We start from the raw sequence: 24316 nt of genomic DNA, 5'->3' as shown, positions 1-24316 counted from the left end.
ACTTCAGAGCTCAAAAAGAATGGTCTTGGGTGATTGTGAGTGTCCTCACGCATGTTTTTCAGATTTCATTGGAGTCGGGTTCAATACCAGTGGATTAGAAAATAGTAAACACAAGTCCCATTTTTAGAAAAGAGGATAGAGATGAGCCATCAATTGATAGCGATCAAGTGATAAAGGAAACATTTTAAGTGAACAACCCGAGGCACATAGGCTAATCAGACAGCCAGCAGATTTATTGAATTGCTTTGAGGATGTTATAGACCAAGTAATAGGAATGGGGCAGGGGATGTTATTATCTGGAATTCGGAAAAGCAGTTCATACTATTTCTGAATTGAGGAACTGAATAAGATTAGACCCATAAGATAGGTGGAAATGCATTAAACGCAATGAACATATGGTCATTTGGTAGAAAGGGTACTGGTGCATAGGGCTGTAATGGGGTCAGAACCAAATTGCTTCGGAGACTCGTAACCTGTTAAAGGTGTCTACATTTTCAGTCGACACCAAACTGGAAAAAGTAGCAAACAATTAGGTCACTGTGCAACCATTCAGAAGGATCTGGAAAAGCTGGGTGTATGGGCAGATAGGTGGGAATTACAATTTAATATGTAGTTTAATGTATGAGATTCTGCATTAGAGAGAGTCGTGTGGAATAGATGCTGAATGGAAATATCCTTGAAATATCAGAACAGGAGAAATACCTCAGTTTTGGTAAATGAGTCATTATAAACATGAGCAGTGTTCCCAGGTAAAATAAGTGAATAGAATTTTGGTTGAAGGGAGTCGTGTATAAGTTATATGTTATTTTTGTAAATTGAACTTGATGAGGTCACATTTGGAATACCGTGCAGTTTTGATCTCTTAATTTCAAACTTAAATTCATTTCTTGAGAGAGAGTGCTGTGGAGCTGCTATCTACCATAATCCCAATTCCAGGATTTTCCCTATATCCTGCTATGTTGTTCTCTTTCAAATATTTATCCCGAAATCTATATAAATCGGTGACAATATCTTAGTGAAAAAATCGCAAAGGTGAAGGGTTTTCAGAAAGGACTGTCAGAAAATGTTCGACCAATATCCTGTCCTCTTCAGGCCAATATTGCAAGTATATTTTCGTAGTGTGTTAGTATAACAATGGTGTGAAAAAGGCTAAGTGAGTGATTATTGATTACATCTGTGGGGAAGTGACTGAATACAGATGACTCTGCATTAAGAATACTTCTAGCATGGCAACAGTAGGTAATTGCCTTAATTGTTCACGGTCAGGATTTCCAGTTGTCACCTAATTAATTCCCTTCATCCTTGTTTCTCTCTTGACCTTTTGCACTTGATTAGAACAGCTTCCCTTACATTGCTTTTACATAGCAATACTGGAGCAACGATCATCAGAGGCGCTAGCATTTGAACAATGCTCTTTCGAGCATCTCCAGCTCTTAACATTGAAAAACCTGAGATTATTTTATTGCTTCTACATACACATGGAATGCAAGACCTCATTGCATAAAGCACTCAGTGACGTCTTACTCTTTGCATTCCCACAGGACGTTTTGACAATTTCTGCCTATTTGATGGATCGCTGAAATAATGATACCAGAGACGAGTGACGTGCCTGGTTATCACATTTCGTCGATCCTGGAATGTTGTTCCCTTTCCAATTCCATTATTTAGTTATCTGCGATAGATGGGGTAAAGGACTATCCAAAACACTAGGCAAAGGGCTTGACAACATTGTGCTATGCTACACAAAATGTGGACTCATTGTTTTGCTCTGGTGCCTTGCTTTTCCTTCCTCACAAATCAGACACCGTGTTAAGTGTTTAGTGCCGGGAATTTCAAACAACAACTTGCATTTACATAGCTTCCTTCATGCGGAGTAGCATCCCGGAGTGCTTGACAGTGGTGGTATTTGACTCTGAGCCAGGGGCAGAGGGAAGGTGGAGGTGACCGAAAGCACGATCAAAAAGGAAGGTCTTTAGGCGTGATTTGAAAATGGGGAAGCAGAGGGCAAGGCGGAGGGATTGAGGGAGAGAGTTCCAGAGCTTTGGGGTGTAGTGACTGAAAGCACGGCACCGATGTTGGAGCGGAGGGGGCAAGGGACAAACAGAAGGCCGGAGTCAGCCGAGCGAGGCAGCGGGTGCAGGAGTGGGGGGTAAGCACATTGGATAGGACTGGAGGTGCGAGGGCATGAAGGGATTTGAAAATGAGTGAGTGCATCTTGAAGTCAATCTGTTTGAAAACTCTTCACTATGTTTCTTTCTGCCAGCAAACTCGTGTGGAAAGAGCAGCGTTAAATGAATGTCAGTCTCTGGTTTAGAGCTTATCAAGATTTGGAAAATTCTGAAACCCAAGAAAAAAGATAACATAATAATTCTTCTGAATTAGGCTGAAATTCTGTCATTTTTCATGATCAGCTCAGAAGGATATTGTTGAAAGCAAATAGCATCAATATATTTAAGAGAAAACGTATGAGGGAGAAGGGAATCGAGGGGAATAAGAAAGAATAGAGGTTCTCTTGGGGTATAAACACGGACTATTTGAGCCAGATTGCCTGTTTCCATGCTGTATCATGGTGTATGCAACTCTATTGAAAAACAACTTTGAACGCCTCAAGCATTTTGTCCTGCAGCAATTACTTTGACAATCCTAGACTGGAATTTGATGAAATTTCTAAAAAAAAATTAAATCAGTGAAATTATGTCAAGGAGCCTATTTTTTTTTTCATCTAACGGCATTTTGTTGCAAAATGAATCTGGCCTCTCTTCTACCCAACAGTGCAGCACAACATCCAACTCAGACAGCCTCAGAAGAGAAGCCTATAATGCATTGGTGTAACGTTTCCATTGCCCAGACAAGCTATCCTGATGGTCTCTCTCGCTCTCTCTCTGCAGGAGACTGCCAATTATTCTGGATTTTGGGAATTCTTTATACTGTGGACTGGAGCGGACTGAGATCTTAGTTAAGGCTTTCATTCCATCAGTCTGGTTTAGATTTGTACTTCAATCTCAGTGGTGAAAGGACGGCGTACTAACCCCCTGTACCACCTTGCTGCCCTGTTCCAAATTTACTACATTATTCTTAGATAGAGCTAATTTCTCTTCTGCTCTCTTTTAATATCTTTATTTTTTATACTGTCTTCCCTTCAGTGACCTTTTCGTTTCCTCAAGTACTTTCTGAATCATGCCCTTGATGGTAAAATAGACTCCAGGGATAGTGGCAGTGAAGAGGAGAGCAATGAGGATGATCCCCAATGTTAAAGGATTGAGCTATGAGCAAAGATTGGATAAGCTTTTCCTTCTTAAATAAGTATCTCAGAGGGACCACATAGAGATATATTTTAATTTTAAATGAGATTCATTACTTTTAGAATGGATCAACGCATAGAACAAGAGGATATTGGTTTGGGATTTGCACAGGGCATTTCAGGACAGAGACCAGGATGCTTTTGTTTAACCTGAGGATAATTAACGACTGGAACGGGTTGCCAAGAAGTATGGTTTAGAACTTCATTTGGAACTCCATCCCACAATCCCTTCGCCTTTCTCCCTCCCTTACCTCCTTCAAGGCACGACTGAAGACCCTCCTTTTCGACTGTGCCTTCAGCCACCCTCCTACCTCTCTGCCCTCCCTCACCCCAACCCTGCCCAGCCCCCCCACCCAACCCCCACGCTCAGTTCCTGATCCCTGACTGTTCAGCGCCTTGGGACATCTTCCCGATGTAAAGGGCGCTTTACAAATGTAATTTTGCTGTTGTTGTATTTGGAAGGCTTGAATCAAATGGGCCCAAAGGATCTTCTTCATCCAAAAACAATCTTGTGAGAGTTCTTTTGGAGCATGTTCTTTATGACAATTGATGAGATATTTTTGATGAAACCAATATGAAGGGCTTCCCATTTTTGGTGTTTTAATAGTCTATAGCATATTTAAAGCTAAAGTTCAGCCAAGTGCTTACCACTCAAAGCGAGGGCATCTTGTGAACAGATAGTACATGCATATAATGCAATACAACGGTTTATAAACCCTAAGATTTTGATCTGAGTAAAGCTGTTAAATTGTATTTAACTGTGTTACAATTATTGCACAAATAAGATTTACTTGCTTCACCTGTAACATATACAATATATTCTGTTTGCAAAGTTATAAAACATACATTCTATGTTTTTAAGCTTGTTAGGAAACGCATTTGCCTTGGTTCTGACTAGTTTTTAACAGGTTCCCTAATGCGGTGCATGTGTGCTTCTGTATAATTAATGGTTTTGTTGATAAAATGTAGGTCTGTTTGTTCAGCCTGTTGTTTATTACATATGCTTTTGTGCTGGCTGGTGTAACGTGCTCTTTAATGGGGTGCAATCGGACATACATACAATTAATGGTTTAGTTGCTAAAAAGTTTTTGAGTTCAAGATTTCCACTGTGGTCAGCTTTGTGACTGTAATGATAAGTGGCACAACTGCTCGACAAGAAGACTGTTCTGCGTTTCTACCATTAACGCTAACCTTTGTGTCAATCTGTGAAATACTGTCAGCAACACAGTTTGTGTCAGCACATAAATATTTAAGTATCATGACAAACGCATTATCAAAGTGTGTCTGGCATGAGTGAATGACAGGCTCCCGGCAGCCTTATCGTTCTTGGACTGAGCAGACAATTCCTTTAAACCTTTAATTTGTAAGTACGTGCGCACTGGTTTTGTTTTCACTTTCAGGATGCGTAAGTGTTAGTTGGCAAAATATTGAGCTCAGGGTTCATGTTGACCACTTTATTTTGAAACTGCTTTCTGGCAGGTAAAGATGCGTATTTCACCTCTGAATTTCACAGCAGAATGATCCCACAAGCCGACGAATGGAACAGTAATGAATGCTCAAATTCATGAAAAAAATATCATTACCCAAAGTACCAGAGATTTTCTTTTCCCCTCTACTTAATGGAAACGTGTGGACTGTCCTAAAGTAAATCATTGACAGAAGCACAGTGCCTATAGAGTTCAGTAGCCGCATACAGTCAAGGTTTTGTGTCTGCTGATTCTCAGAGGAAACTTGCATTGGAAGTTGTAGACAGCTTTTGCTTAGCTTTAATATCCTCTCAATTATTAAATACACTGTGTGCAGATGTGTGCCAAGTCTCTAACCCTTCACTTTACATTGTTGTGCTGACAGATGCCCGAGCCCCTGGGTAAAGCTAGGTATTAAGCTCTGCAGATCAGTATGGAAAATGCTCGAAAGATATTGAAGCTCAGTTTTTAAAGTACCGCTTAAAAAGGGAAAGGAGATTGGACAAAGAAGCAGGAAACGGGATGTAATAAACAAGAGTCTGAGAACTGAATGTGTCCCCTTTAAAATGTGACTCTTGACTCACCATCAGCTGGTAGTTCACTGGCCATCCCAGCATTTCGTTTTGTTTCTTCACATTGCTGCTAACTTTGAGGCTACCACCATATTTACTGTGATGGGGTCATCTGGTAGTTGAGCTAATGGGGTACAGGATTGATTCAAGGACTGGAACCTGCATTTCCTCTGTTTCTTCACCGGTTCCTCCTTATTTGCACACTGATCTGCCTGCACTTCCCCTTGTAGTGTCCTGTGCATCTGCACATTTGGGTCTCTCTGCTTCTTGTATTTTCTTTGTTTTTACTATTGAAATGTACAGGGTGTTCACAAAGTCTTGTTACCCCATTTTTTTTTATACAGTGCACTGACCAACAACTGAAACTCCATGTTTTCATTGTAAGAAAAAAACATAGGGGATAACATAGAATCATAGAATTTTACAGTGATTCTATGATACCTGGCGTCCATTTGGAGATAGAGCAGCTTTACAGGCACTTTGTCTCATACACTGATTGATGCAACCTGGTCAACCTTAGATACTTTTTCCTTTGTACATTGATTCAGCAAAAGAGCTGCTGAATGAGTACACTTGCCAGTGGCCCCACAGCCGAGACAATGCCCAAATGAATAAACTGGCAGGGCAAGATTGGGCAATTCAGTCAACTCAATAAAGTATAGAAAAATAGTAGCAACACCCAGAGTGAGATAAATAATGCACTACCATGAAACTGTATTTAATAAATGGAACTGATTTCGTAAATATCAGTCGGCCACAAGCTTTTTGCCATTTCTTCAATGTCTAGACATCATAAACATGAACGACTAAGAATGTTGTGCTTTTTCTCAGCATTCAAGTTGTCAAAATTTGACTTTATTATAATATTGATACTTATATTGATATAGTGCCTTTCACGTTGAGAGGATGTCTCAATGTGCTATACAGGATTTTACTGTAAAATGTAGTGATTGTGTATTTTGTAGCCAAATGTGGTAGCCTCACAGTGTCCCACAATCATCCATGAAGTGAATGCCCATTTTTTGTCTGGGGGATTGTTGATCAGGATACCGGGAGAAACTCATTTTTTGAATAGTACTGTGGGATCCTTAACATCCACCTGAACAGGCAGTCGGCACCTTAGTTTATACCTCATGCGAAGGGCAGCAAATCCAACAATGCAGTGCTCCGCCAGCACTGGACTGGAGCGTCAGCCTGGATAATATGAGTCCAAAGTCCTGACATGGGGCTTGATCCCACAACCTTCTGACTCAGAAGCAAGAGACTGATGCTCAATCCATCTGAAATAATTAGGTTCGTTTTGGGTTGGTTCATTCTTTAATGTTTAAGTTGATTGAAATTCCCCCACTCGGCATTCAAATGTTGGGTCTAAACTGTGTATTGTGATGTTTCCATTGGCACAGAGGGAGTGGAGTCAGACAGACTTCTGATTAAATTCCTAACCAGAATTCCATGTTGCTATTATTGAAGTTATATTGGAAAAGCAGCTGTGGGGTATTAGTGAGGGATGTGATCATGAGTGAACAGTGATCTGTTGTTTTGGTTGTGATGGATATTGCTGGCAAAAAAAACATCCTAGGAATGTTTCCTATTCTCACTTCAGGGTGATGTGAAGTGTAAGGGGAGTACTTGTTGTCTGACGTGCTCCTTCATTGTATCCCAGAAGTTTAAGTTTTGCAGAAAATGTTTTGGAGAACATTTTGGCTATTTTGTGAAGTTTTGCCTCTCCTTTCCTGCTGGGTCACTTCAGTAACATCATAATATTTGTTGCTTATGATATAGCCCTTTTTTTTACATCAAGAGGACTTTTCGCAACGCTCCACAGGAATTATTCACATGAATTGAATGACCAATTTTATTTGGGGGATTGTTGGCCATGTCACTGTGAGAAACTCCCTTCTCTTTTCGGATTGTGTCATGGGATCTTTGACATCCTCCTGAACAGATGATGGGACCTCTATTTAGTGTCTCATCTGAAGGACGGCACTTCTGACCGATGCAGAGCACCCCCAACACTACAGTGGAGTGTCAGCCTTCACTGTAAATTCGAAGTTCCGACGTGGGACTTGAACCCACAACCTTCTGACTTAAAGGCAGTAGTGCTTCCAGCTGAGCCAGGCTGACACCTTCATGGTAAACAAAACGCAAATTACTGCAGATGGTGGAAATCTGAAACAAAAACAGAAGTTGCTGGGAACACTACACACTGGGAAGGTCACTGGGATCTTCTTAGTAATGTTGAAGAGTTGAATATTTATTGTAGGGTTTTCATTGAATTTGACAAGTTTTCATATGCGGTTGCAGAAGGATTTAAGAGAAAAATTCAGTAGAATTATTGCCTGTTGCATTATAGTGGAAATTTGACATGGTGGGTATAAAGAAAAAGGAAACCATTTTTATTTTATTTTTATCACATTAAAACATCTCAAAGAACATCTTAAGTAAATTTTGTAAATTACTGTTTTACTGACTGTTTTTACAGACAAACATAGCCATTTTGTGTGCAGCAAGATCCCACAAAAGATTTCAAATAAGATGAATAACCAATTAATCTGGGGTCTTGTTGGCCAGCACAGCTGCCTCAGTTCTTTGCTAGATTGTCAGTATAGACTATGAGCTCAAGTCCCACTGTGGGCTTCAACTCACAACCTTAAGACTCAGCGAAAATTACGCTACAAATGAAACCAGGCTGATACTTAACATTATTTAGAAAACAGCATGACGACCTCTTACGTACACTAACCACAAGAACTCTGTGGGCATTGGACAGAATCCTTTGCTTGATGCATTGCTGCTGTGCTTGTTGCGTAGTGTCTGTAGTTGTAAATGGAATGTGTTTCTCTTTTGTTGCTGCAGGAAGATGATGCGGCTGAGGAAGAGAGCAACAGGATAGAACCAATTGGGCGCGCTGATTCTTGTCTTGAACATGGACAGAATTTTTCGCTGGGGTACGTTTATGCTTGTAACATGTTTGTGATCTCGCATGCGTTTTACACAAAATATCCTCAAGGGTTAGCTTATAATTGCAATGTACAGTGTCATCCCATTATAACATGTTAGTTTATAGCACAAATATGCTTATAAAGTGGTTGCACTATGGTCTACATTCACTTATGACCTATGTGTGCTTCCCACACTCCGGCTGGAGCCCAGTCTTTGAGCTAAAATGACTGATGTTCTTCGGTCACTGCCAATGCCACATCCTGCTTTGCTGCCATTTTAACCTCCTGTATTCCAAAAAAAATGCCAGATTCCAGGTCATTAGGTGGTCGACAATGTCACTTCCTGCTTTGTACTTGCACAGCAGGCAAGAAGTGACATTGGTGGTGATCTTATGACTCAAATTCGGCCATTTTGCTTTCATTATGGGAACAGTCAGGGTGCAGGAAGCGAGTCAGATGGCTGTCCAGATGGGCAGTCAAATTCACTATTACTCCTCGTAGCTAGAACTGACCTTTAGTCTGGGGTTGTGGAATTGCTTCAGGTGGGCAACTCTCATCGCAGTCAGAATCTCTTCATGTACTCATTCTCACTGGTTTGTTGTTATGGAAATGATGAATTGGTGATTGAAGTCCCTACAGTATTATCATTCCTTTATTTTCTGGGTACTGTATAGTATTTGAATGGCTTCCAATGAACTGTGTAGCTTTGAAACCTATTATGACACTTTGAAAATGAGGAAGCTTTTATCAGAACAGCCTCCAAGCAAATCCTTTGTAAACAATTTAAATATATTGGAAATCAATTGATTCCGAGGATGGTTTTCCCCAAAAAGGGACTAGCCTTATTAACCAAGTCTCAATTAAAGGTTTACAATCTGTCTCAATCATATATAATAATCATTCTTCCTTATCACGTTGCTGAAATGTCTCAAAGCACATTACAGGATTTATTGTAAACAACAACAACAAATTACACTTGTATAGCGCTTTTCACGTCGGGAGGATGTCCCAAGGTGCTGGACAGTCAGGGATTGGGATTCGAGCAGGGGTTTGGGATCGGGGAGGGTGGATAGGGATTTGGGATCGCCGAAGGGACTGCAAGATAGAGTTCCAGAGGGTGGGAGAAGAGGGGCTGAAGGTCCGACTGCTGATGGTGGGCAGGTCGGGTTGAGGACGTGGAGCCGGCCCGAGGCTGCTGAGCGGAGGGAGTGGACGGATTGATATGGCGTTAGATGCTCACGTAGGTAGGAAGGAGCAAAGCTGTGGAGGGCTTTGAAGGCGAGAACAAGGATTTGAACAATCCTCTGGAGAATGGGGAGCTAATGGAGCGGTCATGAAGCCTGGTGTGGGACAGGACCTGAGTTGCAGAGTTCTGAATGATCTGTAGCCTGTGGAGGGAAGAGTTGGGAAGGCTGACAGGGAGTTGGCGTAGTCCAGCCTAGGTGTAATGAATGCGTGGATGAAGGTCTCGGGGTGGGGGGGTGGCTTGAGGGGGTGGGAGGGACCGGACGGGAGAGGCAGTGGCCTGATGGGAGAGGCAGTGGCAGAGCCTGTCGCTTAATGATAAGTCTTCAACGCAACATCTATTCTAGCACAAGAAGGGAATCTGAACTAGACATGTCCTGTATGTTTTCATCTTTAAGTTTCATTAATTTTTTGTGATTGACTTTTTCTCATGTTTCCAGACTAACCCTCAGGTATGGCGCACACAGCCACACCCACCATTGCTCCCAATTTGAGAACTATTTCATTTTGGGGGGATAATTTGCTTCATATTTTTATGTCACTCCATTCATCATTGTCTCACAGTGACGTGCTAAAGCTGGTTGAAGTCTCCAATGAGGGAGGGCCTTTGGGAATCCACGTAGTGCCTTTTAGTGCGACAGGTGGAAGGTAAAGTACTGTGTTTTGCATGTTTGTCTCAGTTCCATCATTTTGATTTTCTATTATTTAAATCTCATTTAAATCTGCAATTCCTCATATATTTTTACATGCTCAAAATCAAACTTTTGAAGAATTTGTGGGAGTTTCATTCTAATAACCACACTTAGTTAATTCTTCTGAAATGGTATGAAGTTTTTTGACATTTTGAGTTTCTGAAACAAAGATTCTGAGTTAATATTCACGAGATCTCTTAAAAGAAAGATATTCGACACCTCATCTTTAAGTTACATATTTTTTAACCGCAAGATAATATATTTCATTAAACCCAATGTAGATAATGTTTAGAAATGATGCAGGTATTGCAGATTTAAATATTGTACACACATTAATTCATATTTTATTCTAGTTTTAAAAACTTATTTGTTGTTTGTGTGTGTGTATATCTTTCTCTCTTTGGGGATTTTCAAGAGCGTACAATAATTCAGCTTCAACTAATTTGTAATAGTCTGCCTAGATATGGCGAGGTATAAGAACAGATACCACAAAAGCATCTTTTCACTCAGTCCGTGTGATAAAGCAATCTGTGTATCTGTATTAGGTTTGAGCTTTGCATTCGTGAGAAAAAATGGAAGCAATTTCTGATAGTGAATGATTTCCTTGATAATGTGTGAGATTTGCAGAATTGGGAGGTTACTTACAAAACTCATCAAATGGCTGCATAATATCAGAACCTTTCTGGCATTTCGGTGGTGGAAAGCATCTTCAATGTTGCACTTACAGGTCCAAACAGCAGCAAGACAGCTCAGCTCTCGGTGTAATTTTGCAAATGCATTATCAGAATAGGTGACAGTGTTACTTACACCACTGGAGAATGGCACACCCTTATGGATCGCCTTTCATGAAACAGCATTCTCTTTACAAAGATTACATTGAACCGAATAATCTTCTTTTGAAATGGATAATATTTTTCGAAAATTCTGAGATGACAAACCTCGAGCTGCTGGGATCAGACAGCAAGTGAATCTCATCTTCTACGCCAGGGTGCTATAATTGAAGCGGATTTGGCTGATGAGTTTTTCAATTTGTAAAAGATTGGCCATGGTTGTATCTTGGTGTGACCGAGCAGAACAGGTTTAGTGCCCGTGCATTTTATTTTCAGTAGTTAATGAAATGCAGGTATTATTTGTATTCAAATGTTGGACACCTGCAGAGTAATTCATTTCTAGTTGTGCTGAGGGGAGCTTGAGATACATTTAGTACCCGAATGTATGTCACAGCCTGCTGACAATGCATGGGTGTCTCAAGATGCTTGAGTTGAATATAATAGAAGTATTGAATATTTGAATGAGGTTGTGCCACATCATTGGGTTTGCAACTTCGAAAGGTCAGTAGAGTCATCCAGCACGCCTTTTCCAACAGCTGATAAAATACAACAAGGAACCCGAGGGGGTCTCTGAGCAGAATGGGAAAAAAACAAGTCGTTTGTCTATGTAATTATCCTGCTCTGGACACGGTGATAAGTTTAATATGCAAGTTCATGGGTTCAATGAATTTCAAGTAATTGAAGTAATCGATAGATACTATTCTGAACGCCTTGTTAAGGCAACATTGCGCAAGATGTTTTTGTTAAGAAAATACAACCATTTACAAAACTTTTAATCTTCAAGAACTAACAATGCAAAAGGGAGCAGAAGAAAATGAGTGCAATTTGTAATCATCTGCATTAAGTGCTGAAATCTCTGCCACTCTTTTTTGAACCGTGCTTTATTCCCCTCTCTCTTTGAAAGCTGTCTCTTCCTTTTCTGTGTGGGTTGCACTCCTTAAAATAATACTTTCAAAAAGATCTGGGCATTTTTTCCCACTGTAACCTGATTCAAAGATTGCACTTGGATTATTCCTGTTTCAATATTAATATAAATTAATATAAAATATTGCTTCTATTTAATTTTAAAACAAACCCATCTAATCTGTTTCAGTTCACCTTCAGCCATGTTATTGAACTTGATACACAGCAAGTTAGAGCAGGTGTTGCTGAGCTTCCAGTTAAATACGTTCTTTACTGCCTGTTTGTGTCAGGTCTGAGCACTTTAGAGCAAGTTCCCCTCTTACTCTGCTGCTGAAGCTACATGCTGTAAATCTTACTTGACAGCTTAAATTAATGGTCGCAAGGTGTTTAGGTGGTTAGAGCTGGCATTTGTGCACAAAGACACTGTTTTGTCCAGCTGTGAGAAGCTTTTCCAGCAAGTTTCATTCACCAGGCGCAATCATTCACTGCTCTGCTTTCGTCCTGTTTGCACTGTTTACCCGTGTCACTATTTATGAGGATAGACTCGAGTCATTTCACTTTGGGTATAGGTAATAAATTATTTGCCTCACAGTTTTAGGAACCAACTTTTAGCCACTTAGGCAATTCAGAATGCCCATAAAAGACTTTTACATTGCCCAACGCTAAGTCCCATCAGTAGGGATAATTTGCAAGATTTGTTAAGACTTAAATTTATGTGTTTAGCTGGTTACTTATAGAAAATACGTAGTCATTTACTCTAATTGAGCTCTAACTCTGGCTGGTGTGTTTTCCTGCTTTTAAACAATTGTACTAGATGCTGAAACACATATTTTTCACTGGAGTCTCCAAATGATACAATCCAATTTACATTTACAGAACTCCTTTCACGTCAGGCGGGAGTCTCAAAGCACTTTACATAGCACTTCTTGGCGGGGGGTGGGGGTTGCTGGGAGAGAGATAAAGAGGAAAGATGTTCAAAAGCAGTACATCTTGAAGCGGGCTTTGAAAATGGGGAGGGAGGGGGTAAGTCGGAGGGACTCGGATATGGAGATCCAGAGAGTGGGGGTAGAAGGGCTATAAGATCAGATGCCATTGGTGGAGCGGACAGAGCGGAGGATGCAGGATTGGAGGAGATCACAGAGATGGGCCGAGACTGCAGGGATTTGAAAGTGATATTTGAATTATATCCATCCTTCACATTTGACAAGAATGCTTCACTTATCCAAAGTGATAGGGTGGACAGGGATTTTATAGAGGGATCCATTACAAGAAACGCAGGTTTAAGATGGTTAGAGTTGAGATGAGGAATAAATTCTTCCCACAGAGTGTTGTGATGATCTGCCCAAAAAGCTACAGTGGTAGAAACAATGAGGATGTTTAATAGAGAGAGAAAGACAGATATTTTGGGAGCAGAGGTATTTAAAGGATATGGTGAAAAGGTGGGAATTGGGATGAAAACTTCCCGCAACATCTAATCAACTGGAAGTACAGGCTTAATCGGCTGAAAGGCCTCCCTTGTTCCTGTTTTTCTATTTTCCTAATTCACATAATTATAAACTGGTTTCAGGTCTGGGCAGTCTGGTGAGAATGTGGATCTCACTGTTGGAAGCTGTGGTTGAAGCAAACAGCATCAATTAATTTAAGAAAAAATTGGCTGCATACATGAGGGAGAAGGAAATAGCGGAGGTAGGATAGAGGAAGAGGAGGGTTGAGGCTTTTGTGGATTGTAAACACTGGGACAGACCGGTTGAGCCAAATGGTCTTTTTCCAAGTTATACAATTCTATGTAGTACCAGATTTGACATCTGTTTTTGACTTTTCTGCATTTAAAGTCGTCTGAATCCAAGAGGCAGAATAAGGAGAAAGAATGGAAGTCCACAGTTGGTGATGATGGTGTTCCTTACAGTCGAATAAACTGGGAATGCCACTTTTCACCATTGTAAATGTTCCCTATTGTAACTGTATTTGTGCAAGAAAGTGACAATCTTTAAAATAATTGTAAGTGTAAATAAAGAGTGCTTCATTGCATCACACTTTGTGCGGTGCTCACAGCAGCTCAAACACCTCACCACTTTGGGGTGAAGAACTGCATTTTACTTGTATTTTGTTCCTGATACACTGGTCATAAGGCTTCATGAGAGTTTACAGAGACAAAGAATCCAGTTTGAGAACATTTGCCATGAATGTTTTGCCATTTTACCACTTTGGTGAAACAGGTTGTAAATACTGTAGTTGTAAAGCAGATGGCTATGAAGGTGAATTGTCTTCTCCTTGAAGGGGGGGACGGGGTGGCAGTAAGCAGGTTCTCCTTGGAGCTGACCTAGCTTGTCAGTGGAACGAAGGAATTGAGTCGGATTCTGTAATGGACTCATTACCTGAGCTAGGCAGGTCTGCATTACTCCAGGACAAAGCTGATGACAGATCAGGCTTCGAAATTCGACTTAACAGCAACTGGTTGGGAAGAATCTGTGGGAGCAGGGATTCTTCCCACTAACCTCCCTGTAAGCCAACCCTAATTGTTTGGGTGATTCTTGCTGTACAAGCAGCAAGAAGCTGGTTTGGCAGTTTTCAATGGCGAGCTATCCATTTTTCAGCAAAATTTCCATATGTAGATGGCATATGTGGAACCTGTCTAGTTTGAATATTCTCAAGCACAGTGATGGATTTTGGATGTGTCATACCTGGCTGACCCCAAAAAACACGGGTTAAAGAAGTATTCGCTAATGTAATGAATTTGTACACGTGAAGGTTTCAGCATTGCACTATGAGTGATGAAATTGTTTTATCTGACAAAGATATTTGAAAGTATTAGCAAAGGAGGGGAGACTATTTCACATCGGCATTCCAGTGTGTTGTATGTATGTATCTGTGTATGTACAAAATGTTATTTGAAGGTTTGAACAGATTCATTGTGAATTTTTCTGCAGGACCCTGGGGTTACTGGTGAAGCGTCTGGAAAAGGGCGGAAAAGCAGAGCAGGAGAAATTGTTCGATGAGAACGATTGTATCATCAAGATCAATGATGGAGACTTGCGAAATACACGATTTGAACAGTATGTATTTTGTGCAGAAAACGGAGGTTGAAAATGCGACAGTTGCAAACCTGGTGCCTGAAATTGTTTGATTCTCTTTAAAAGTTGTGGGTTTTTTTGGGGTGGGGGACTATGCAGCCAGTGGGGACTATTTGTCAGAATATTCAGCTTTTTATTCAATTAAGAAACTACCCTGAGCACGACTACAGCCACTTTTGCGATTTATGTTTTGCAATTGTGGGCGAGGATTTGCTTTTAAACTCCAGGGTTTAATGCTCTGGGTACACTTCAGTGTAAGGCTACAGCCCACAAAATATACAGTCAATTCACTTTACGGTATATTCTGTGAAATGCTTTGAAATTTCTTGAAGAAGCTATATCAAATGAAAGGATTGTATTACAGTAAGGAATGTTCCTGTCGCACTGGAGTTCAATAAAAGACTCTATTTTTCTTTTTTAAAATACAGTCCTTGTTAAAAGACACTTTGCTTTGTAATTTTTTTTAATGCATTCACTTTAAAGCATTAACCATTAAATAAAAGTTCATCTCTCAATATGTAACAATAACATTAAATGATAGACAATGACATAATTGCTATTTCTACCCAGGTTATATTTATGCGGTTGCAACATTTACATGTTTCTAAAAAAAAGTCTTCCACAATACATAATTAATGATCATAATTATGTTAATGATGCCTTTTGGACTGACAGCTTTAATTTGTTAATTTCCCTTGTATCCTAATTCTAGAGCACAACATATGTTTCGTCAAGCCATGCGTTCACCTGTCATCTGGTTCCATGTGGTCCCCGCAGCAAATAAAGAACAGTACGAACAAGTATCTCCCGGCAATAAAAATGCCTTTTATTCCAGTCGGAACAATGCAGATGCCCAGCACACTGATGGCAAGAGCACTGTAAATGCACGTTTTGATGACACGCCACAGAGGCTGTCTAGAATGAGCAATGAGACAGATCAGACTGCTTCCTACTCTCATCTACCTCACAATCTGAACTCAGTGTCAAAACCGCCTACAGGTCAGAATCTGATCCCCCAAAGGTTGAGCGCTGCACCGCCCACTGGCTACAACACCAAAAAAGTAGGGAAGAAACTCAACATTCAGCTGAAGAAAGGTAAAATAATAATACTGCTCATGCATAGTGGTAATGCTGTTTTTATCATATTACTTTGAAATGCTTTCAAGGAAATACTAGTGCTAAATGTTGTAAAATTGCTAGGACCAATTGAACCCTCAATACCCTATTTGGAAATTAAAGGATGTAACCAGTGATATGTTTTTTGCTGGGCAGTGTTGTTTTTCAGAAGTGGTTTACAGTGTTAAAATAGAAGAATCTTACAAATGAACAAGTTCTTTCTATTTTACGTGCTGCACTTTTCTCTGTATTTCAACTCTGTTCAAATCCCTTCTCACCTCGCCCTACTTCTGTGAGGACGACATTAAAAAAATGCAACGAGACATAGATAGGTTAGGTGATTGGGCAGGTAGGTGGCAGATGAACTATAATGTTGGGAAGTGCAAATTCATCCACCTCAGTAGCAAAAACAGTAGAGCGGGTTATTTTTTAGAAGGGGAGAGATTGGAATGTGTTAGCGTCCAGAGGGACTTGAGTGTCCTTGTACACCAATCACAGAAAGGTAGTCTACAGGTGCAGCTGCAATTAGGAAGGCGAACGGTATGTTAGCATTCATTATGAAAGGATTAGAGTATAAGAGTAGGGAAGTCTTGCTGCAACTGTATAGGGCCCTGGTGAGACCACACCTGGAATACCATGTGCAGTTTTGGTCTCCTTATTTAAGGAAGGATGTACTTGCCTTGGAGGGGGTGCAGCGTAGATTTACTAGGTTAGCACCAGGGATGAAGGGGATGAGTTACGAGGATAGGCTGACCAATTTGGGCCTCTTTTCTCTAGAATATAGGAGAATTAGAGGGGATCTTATTGAAACCTACAAGATCATCAAAGGGCATGATAGAGTAGATAATGGGAGATTGTTTCCCCTGGTTGGAGAAACTAAAACCAGGGGTCACAACCTTAATATCAGAGGCCAGCCCTTTTGCACTGAGTTGAGGAAGAACTTCTTCACTCAAGGGGTGGTGAATGTATGGAACTCACTACCCCAAAGAGCTGTTGACGCTCAGTCCTTGAACATATTCAAGACTGAGGTAGATAGATTTTTTATTGCAAAAGGGATTAAGGGATATGGGGATAAGGCAGGGTTAGGTTATTAGCTGGAGTTAGATTAGAAGATCAGCCATGATTGAATGGCGGGGTAGGCTCGAAGGGCCGAATGGCCCACTCCTGCTCCTACATGTTATGTTATGTGACTTCCTGCACTCCTACCAAGCGTCCTTATGTGCCTTGATGACCTCCAAACATGAAAGGTGCTAATCAGTGTAAATTTATATTGTATTGTACCACACTGGCCACTCCCTCCGCTCAGCAAACACCTGCCATTCTACCTCCACCCTCTGGAACTTTATCTCTTTCCTCCACACAGTTTAACATCCACATTAAGATTCTCCCTTTGGACTGCTCTTTTGGGTCACCTTTCCTCTCCCGCCAGCCCCCACATCTTCCTCAGCTCCCCCACCCTAGTCAGCTCTGTGAAGATAATAATAGTAGCAAAAATAGTTATGCCTTATCATGTCATCTAGATGTTTCAAAGCTCCTTACAGGATATACTGTAAAGTGGTGTGACAAAGCAACAAAATAAGACACAAGCTCGTAAATTGGTACTGCAAACTTACGGTGACACTTTTAGAAGCATAAATTCTACAAGGGGAGAGTATTTGGGGACAATAATAGGCCCAATGAAACCAAGTGGGTAATAAAGCAGGTTGAGAGCAGGTAGAAAATAGTTATTTTGTACCTCAAGTACATTTGTAATGTCCAGCTCGAAAATATATGTTGCTGTGCACTTTGTCTAACTCCAGTTGTCAATGGGTTCTTCTATGGGTGCTGTTTACAGTACTGATTGTTGATTGCATTTTTGCTTGAACAGTTTTTGACCTTCAATGTGCCCAGACATGTAGAGGCACTAACTAAGCTATGGGTTTGTCTCAAAATTGTACAAAACCCCTTGGCCTTTTGGATAAGATTCTTATCAGTTTAGTAATTTATACGTCCACTTTCAATAAAATGTATAGATATACTAAATTGATTTTAGGAACATGGAGATGAAATTGAGGCTTTCTCCATCTTCTCCCACTCATCAATCAGGCATGGTAGTGCCTCCAGCAATAGTACAACAAACACAAGATTGTCGATGGAAATAAACACGTATGTAATATGTTATATATTTTTAAATATATTTTCGCCCACAAAATATATAGTCAATTCACTTTACAGTATATCCTGTGGAGCAGTTTGAGATATCTCAACAACATAAGTGCCATATCAAATGCAAGGATTATTATTATAAAATCATTGATGTAATAATCATAAATAATCTTTCCATTTGGTACAACACCTGTCACATCAGGAGGATCATTTTAAAGTGCTGCACAGGATCTTACTGTAAAGTGCAGTGATTGGGAACTGTGTAGGCAAATGCCTACAATATTACTGAAGTGTTGAGGTGCAAAATGCAGCAATTTCATTTAGAATTCCTTGATGAAGTAAAACAGTAATATTCCGAGTAAGTGTTCGTTCTCAGTTATCGGAGGTATGTCACCCCGATCTGAGGAAATCCAACTCCAGAGAAGGAGCTTCTGTGAGTCTGTGTGATGTAACTCCAGATCCTTTGTCAAGGTTAATTTCACTGCTTGAGGGAGTTGGAAGCAGATTCAAAAATAACTTTCAAAAGACAGTTGGTTATTTACTTGAAAAGAAAAAATTTGCAAAGCTATGGGGAAAGAACGGGGAGTGTGACTAATAGGAAGCTCTTTCAAAAAGCACGATAGGCTGAATGGCCTCCTTCTGTTCTGTAGAATTCTATACGTCCTGTTGCTCAGTAGTTAGAGCACTCGCCTCGCAAGCAAGAGACCTGGGTTTGATTCCCGTCAAGAATGATGGCGCAAGTTTCCTTACTTCACACACCTCTGTTTACCTAGCACTAAATAGGAACCTGGTTGTTAGTCGATTGGCAGATTGCTTTTCCAGGGTAATAATTCTTTCAAAAAATATATAGATAATAAATTGGTCACTTCAAGCAACGACTGTTTGTGGGACACTGCTGTGCACAATTGGCTGCTGCGTTTCGCCCACAAAATATACCGTCAATTCACTTGAGACGTCTAGAAGATGTGAAAAGCGCTATATCAAATACAAGGATTATTATTATTATTATTATAAGCACTCCTAGTTGAAATCAGATTGTTTTAGATCAAAGTTTCTGAGTTTTATTACTTCTGTGAGTTAATTTTCCCTGTGCACAAAACTAAATCTGGATTCTCCTGTCTCATATGAAGCCTATTTGGTGTTCATCCCATCTTTCTAACCTGAGTCACCTTGCAAGCTTGCCTCTGAATCTATCTGCTAATAAAATCACTGTTTTGAAGCAAGAGTTAGCCAGACCTAAGTAAGTTAGGAGCAAGATGATAAAAGATGGAGTTTGGCCAAATTGAAAGGGGAAGGTTAAAAAAACTTAAACATTATTATAATAGTTGGATATGATCAAGCGAATGTTTTATTGAATTTCATTGCTTTCTTGAATCTACTCAATGCGTAAGATATCTTGTCCGCAGATGTTCAGAACGGTCATTGTAAAGCAAATAGAAAAAGAATTCAAGTGAGAGAGGAATGATAACCAATGTACTAAATATTCCTTGGATTTTTTAAAAACGTTTTATAAAGTTAGGTAAAATGATTTGGTACAATTTTCGAAATTACATTTGGTTGCCAAAATTACCGAATTGTTTTGCAAAGCCAACTAACTGCATGCAAGTAAAATACAAGAAGCAGTTATCTTTTAAGATGAGATTTCTAGAAGAGCAATTTCTTTTTTCATTTTATGTATAAATATGTCAGTGCATAAATGAATAACTGAAGCCTTTTAGTTTGTTAAAAGTTAGACACTGAGGAAGTTAAAACGGACAAGGTTTCTGAATGCTCATTTATATTCAGATTGGTTTGAGTGTACAAATATTTCAGTGCTGCATTGAGGTTTAAAGGTCGCTGGATACTTTGACAGGCAGTGCATAGTGTTTAGTGCTACCTCCTTCATGTTTGTGGCTTTGGATTATATTTGCAGCATATAAAATGTGATAGATAAGCAGCTGCGCTGTTTTATGGATAGCTGTATAATATCAGCAGGGAAGTTGTATCCGAGACTAATTCTGAATGTCCCAATGTCCAGAGATGTAATAAGTATTGGCAGCTTCATGGTACATTCATTTCTTGTAATTCAAAATACATGAAAGCATGGAACAAAAATACCTCTTCAAGCCCATTCCTTCCATAGTCCGAGCATGGTTAATTCTTCCTTTTCATTTGGTCATTCATTTCATGGCTGTGCGTGGGACATTGCTGCACTCAAATTGGCTGACGCGTTCGCTCTCAAAATGTACAAATGTATCCACTTTACAGTGCGTACTGTCAAGTGCTTTGAAATGTCCTCCTGAAGTGAAAGGCGCTTTATCAAATTTAATTATTTTCATTATTATTTATCCTTTAATCTCTTAAAGCAAAACGATAACTATCCCAATAACTCTGTCCCTTTTCTCAACTAATTTGATCCATCTCTCCTTTAATTGAAGAGGAAGCTAGGACTTCACATGAGTGTGAAGGGAATAAAAGTGTATGGGAGGGAGTAGAGAATGAATGAAGACCCGTGCGGAGTATAAACATCGGTATGGACTGCGGGGCCGAGTGGCCTGTTTCCATGCTGTACGTTCTTTGTGATCTTTGTAAAGCGGTCAGCTGATCCCTAATTAACCATTCTTTCTGAGAATCTGTTATTGTTTGACTCTCAGATCTTTTTGCCATCTTAGATATGTGGTATTCTGAGTGTCGGTATCATGTGTAATTCATCTCATTTCCAATTTAGCTCAAGGGTTGAGAATCTTCTGATCATGTTTTCTAGCCCTATATTCACAGCCCAAGTTAAACACAATGTTTGTGTCAATCTTATTGACTGCTTTCATTACACCAAAAAAGCTGTATTGTATTTCTCCTCGTTTGTCTTTTTTTCCAGCAAAACAAGTCCATTCACCTGAATCTTTCTTCATAAATTACTCCCTTGAGGTCTCAAATTCTGAAAATACAGAATTCAGTCTGTAGTTGTTCTAAAGGCTGAAGTTATTATTTTTGAGTTTCTCATAGATATTTCATGCAAGGTATCATCTATCAGAAAATCGTTCATCTGTTCTAATTATTGAGTAAAGTCATTGATTTGTTTTGATCAACGTGGAATGTTTACGTGTCTTTTGAACTGCAAAACTGACATTTGTTTGTCTAACGAAAAGGTCAGTGTGTGAATTTTCTTGCGACTGTTATTTGTGGGGTTCAAGCTGTTGTTTTGGGACTGCTTGTTCATGCGTGTACAGTGCGCTGCTCAACTCATTTAAGCTGCATTGTGTGCCAGAATGATATGAATCCCTTCGTGCTCTAGCACCTCTCTATCTCTCTGATCTCCTACCCCATTCCTCTGGTTTCCCCCCTCCCAGCTCCATTCAGTGTGTCCTAACGTGTGTATGTGTGTGCGTCGCCACTCTACTAGCACAGCTTTCTGATTCTATGTCCCTCAGCTCTGGAACTTCCTCCCTCGAACCCCCTGCCTCACTGCTTCTCTATCTTTCTTTAAGTCCTGGTCCTTTGACCGTATTTATGGAAACCTTCCTTCTCCTCCTTCCTACCGCCCCTTCTCCCAATCCCCCCCCCTTCTCACTTCCTATTTGGTGTACATGCGCAAAATAGGAAGTGACATCGGTCGTGGCTTATGACCTGGACATCTGTCATTGTTTTAGCTTGGAACCTGGCTAGCAGGCAGGGAATGGGCTGGCTTGCTACGGAAATGCACAGTGAAACCCACTGTCACACCTCACTGTTCAGGTGTCCTGGGATTTTATGGATCCCAATCACCACACTAAACAAGACTCCACTACATTACAGCATGAAGCAGCTGTATTGTGGTGCATGTCTGGTTCATGGTGACTGCATTGGAGAATCAGACCTCCTGTCAGTTTATCTTGACACAGTGCCCTCATTAGTGACCTGGCTGAGAGCAGAATCAGCTAATCACACTTAAGGGCAAGTCTATTGGTGTTTCAACCTGTGTCAGAGCTTGATCCTCTGCCCAGAGACATGTGAAGCAATTACCGTACTGCTTTGTGACCCAATCCCCTACTAACTGAGTATTGAAATTATATGTTTTGTTGACTTTTATATGGACCAAATAAGTTGGCTGACCGGAGGTTGCAATTATGTATTACCATTCCTGAGTTCTAGTATTATAAACTGCAGGGTAAATTTACCATTATTTCTTATTAGTTCCTTAAACTAATGCTGGCATTAACATGAGGAATACCGCTAATGGTATCTCTACGAGAAACCAGAAAAAAGTCAGAGCCTCCTGTACACTTAATTTTTTTATCAATGTTTGTGTATATGTACGTATATATAATGTACACAACCACAACTTGCATTTATTTAGCAGCCTTCACACAGGATATACATGTAAACGTTTTTTTATTCAGCTTTCTCATTTGTTTGGCACTTGAGTTTAGATTTGCATTCTGCCATTATGGCTTCCAAAGTTTGGTGTGCAGCTTCATGTCACTTGGCATAGAATCATAGGAACTCACAATGCACAAGGAGATCATTCTGCCCACCGAGCCAGCATAGGCTTTCAGCGCATTGAATCCTATTGGCTTGCCCTATCCCCATTCAAGCCTGTACTTGTCTACTTCCCTCTTGAGACGCTGCCCCATGGGAAGGACACTACATAAATGCAAGTTGTTGTTGTCGATGAAGCCCACAATGGACTCTGCTTATATCACCTTACTTGGCTGGTATTCCACACCCTGTAAATAAAGACGTCCACTAGAATTGTTATCTCAGATGGCAAGAAATCCGACTTCTTCATATTTTGTGCTCTGTTGAATTAAAACCTTTCTATTTTATTAATCCTGATGATCAGTTGCTTGGGTCTCTTTTTGTTTCATCCAATGGGGTGGGGGGTGGGGAGGAGTTGAAAGAAGAAAGCCACCACGTTCCAAAATATGACATTAACGTTGCCCTCTTTATTAATCTTTAGGTCCAGAAGGTCTTGGGTTCAGTATTACATCACGGGATGTCCCTATTGGTGGCTCTGCACCAATCTACGTGAAAAACATCCTCCCAAAAGGAGCAGCTATTCAGGATGGAAGGCTGAAGGCTGCAGACAGGCTTCTGGAGGTGAGTAGATGCAATATCAACTTAGATTAAAGAGTGAGTAAGCTTTTACTTGTAATGTCCCCACTTTGGAACTTAGAATGCATAACCTGCTCCAGTGCAGTGCTGGGGGAGTGCTTGTTCCTGAAGGTGTCATCCTTCAGGTGAGATGTTGAACTGTGCTCCTGTCTGTGTCTGCTCAGGTGGACATTGAAGATCCATGGCACTATTTGAAAAGGGAAGGGAGTTTCTCCTAGGTCCTGGTCCACAGGTACAATTGGTCATTCCTTATGACTGTTTGTTGGACATTGCTGTGTGCAAAATTGACTGCTGTGTTCACTTACAAATGCAGCCACTATACATTACAGTAATTCATATGAAGCACTTTGGGGCATCTTGACAATATGACAAGGAGCTGTATCAATTGTAAGGAATATTATTATTGTGATGATGATAATGTCAAACTGCACTGAAAACTTTGCTCTGCATTCTGGAGGTGAACTGATGTATTGGCAGTATGCCTGGAGTGGATTATGTATTTCAGGTTAATGCAGGCCTGGGAATAATTACCCATTATGTACATCAGCTTCACAATTAAGAGCAATAACTTGTGCATTTTGTGCTTGTATGATAACTTGTGGCTGTCTTTAAAAGAGAGATTCCCGTTATTTCTCCAAGCATATTTTGTCATTAAAATTCTATTCTAACTGGAAACTAGATCACCGATCACTCAGGTAATGAGTGTTTTAGACACTTAATGCAATTTGTCCATGTTTTAATCAGACTTTTAATGCAGTTCACACTCGCACTTCTCCAAACATTTGCCCTCTCATTTTCCCTGTATAGTATGTCTGTTAATTTTATAAGAATAATCCTTGTATTTGATATTGCACCTTTCACATCAGGAGTACGACTCAAAACCACTTTCTCTCTTCTCATGTAAAAATACAGTCACTGCATTTTACAGCGCATAGAAGTGTACTCTCCATTCCTTCCTTCCTT

The 24316-nt window shown here is 40.2% G+C and overlaps 1 protein-coding gene across 1 annotated transcript in view; it reads left to right on the top strand.

The window, feature by feature from the left end:
- The window catches only part of LOC103185189 (partitioning defective 3 homolog), a 524401-nt gene that overhangs the window by 279168 nt on the left and 220917 nt on the right, over positions 1 to 24316 (top strand). The window contains exons 6-10 of the mRNA XM_042331877.1: positions 8196 to 8287; positions 10091 to 10174; positions 14879 to 15004; positions 15735 to 16117; positions 23199 to 23338. Coding sequence (XP_042187811.1) covers positions 8196 to 8287; positions 10091 to 10174; positions 14879 to 15004; positions 15735 to 16117; positions 23199 to 23338 — 825 coding nt within the window. The remainder of the gene's footprint in view (positions 1 to 8195; positions 8288 to 10090; positions 10175 to 14878; positions 15005 to 15734; positions 16118 to 23198; positions 23339 to 24316) is intronic.

This window comes from Callorhinchus milii, unplaced genomic scaffold (genome assembly GCF_018977255.1).
Source record: "Callorhinchus milii isolate IMCB2004 unplaced genomic scaffold, IMCB_Cmil_1.0 Scaffold2, whole genome shotgun sequence".
Lineage (NCBI taxonomy): Eukaryota > Metazoa > Chordata > Chondrichthyes > Chimaeriformes > Callorhinchidae > Callorhinchus > Callorhinchus milii.
Note: the sequence above shows the minus strand (reverse complement) of the source record. Positions and strands in the feature narration are given on the sequence as shown.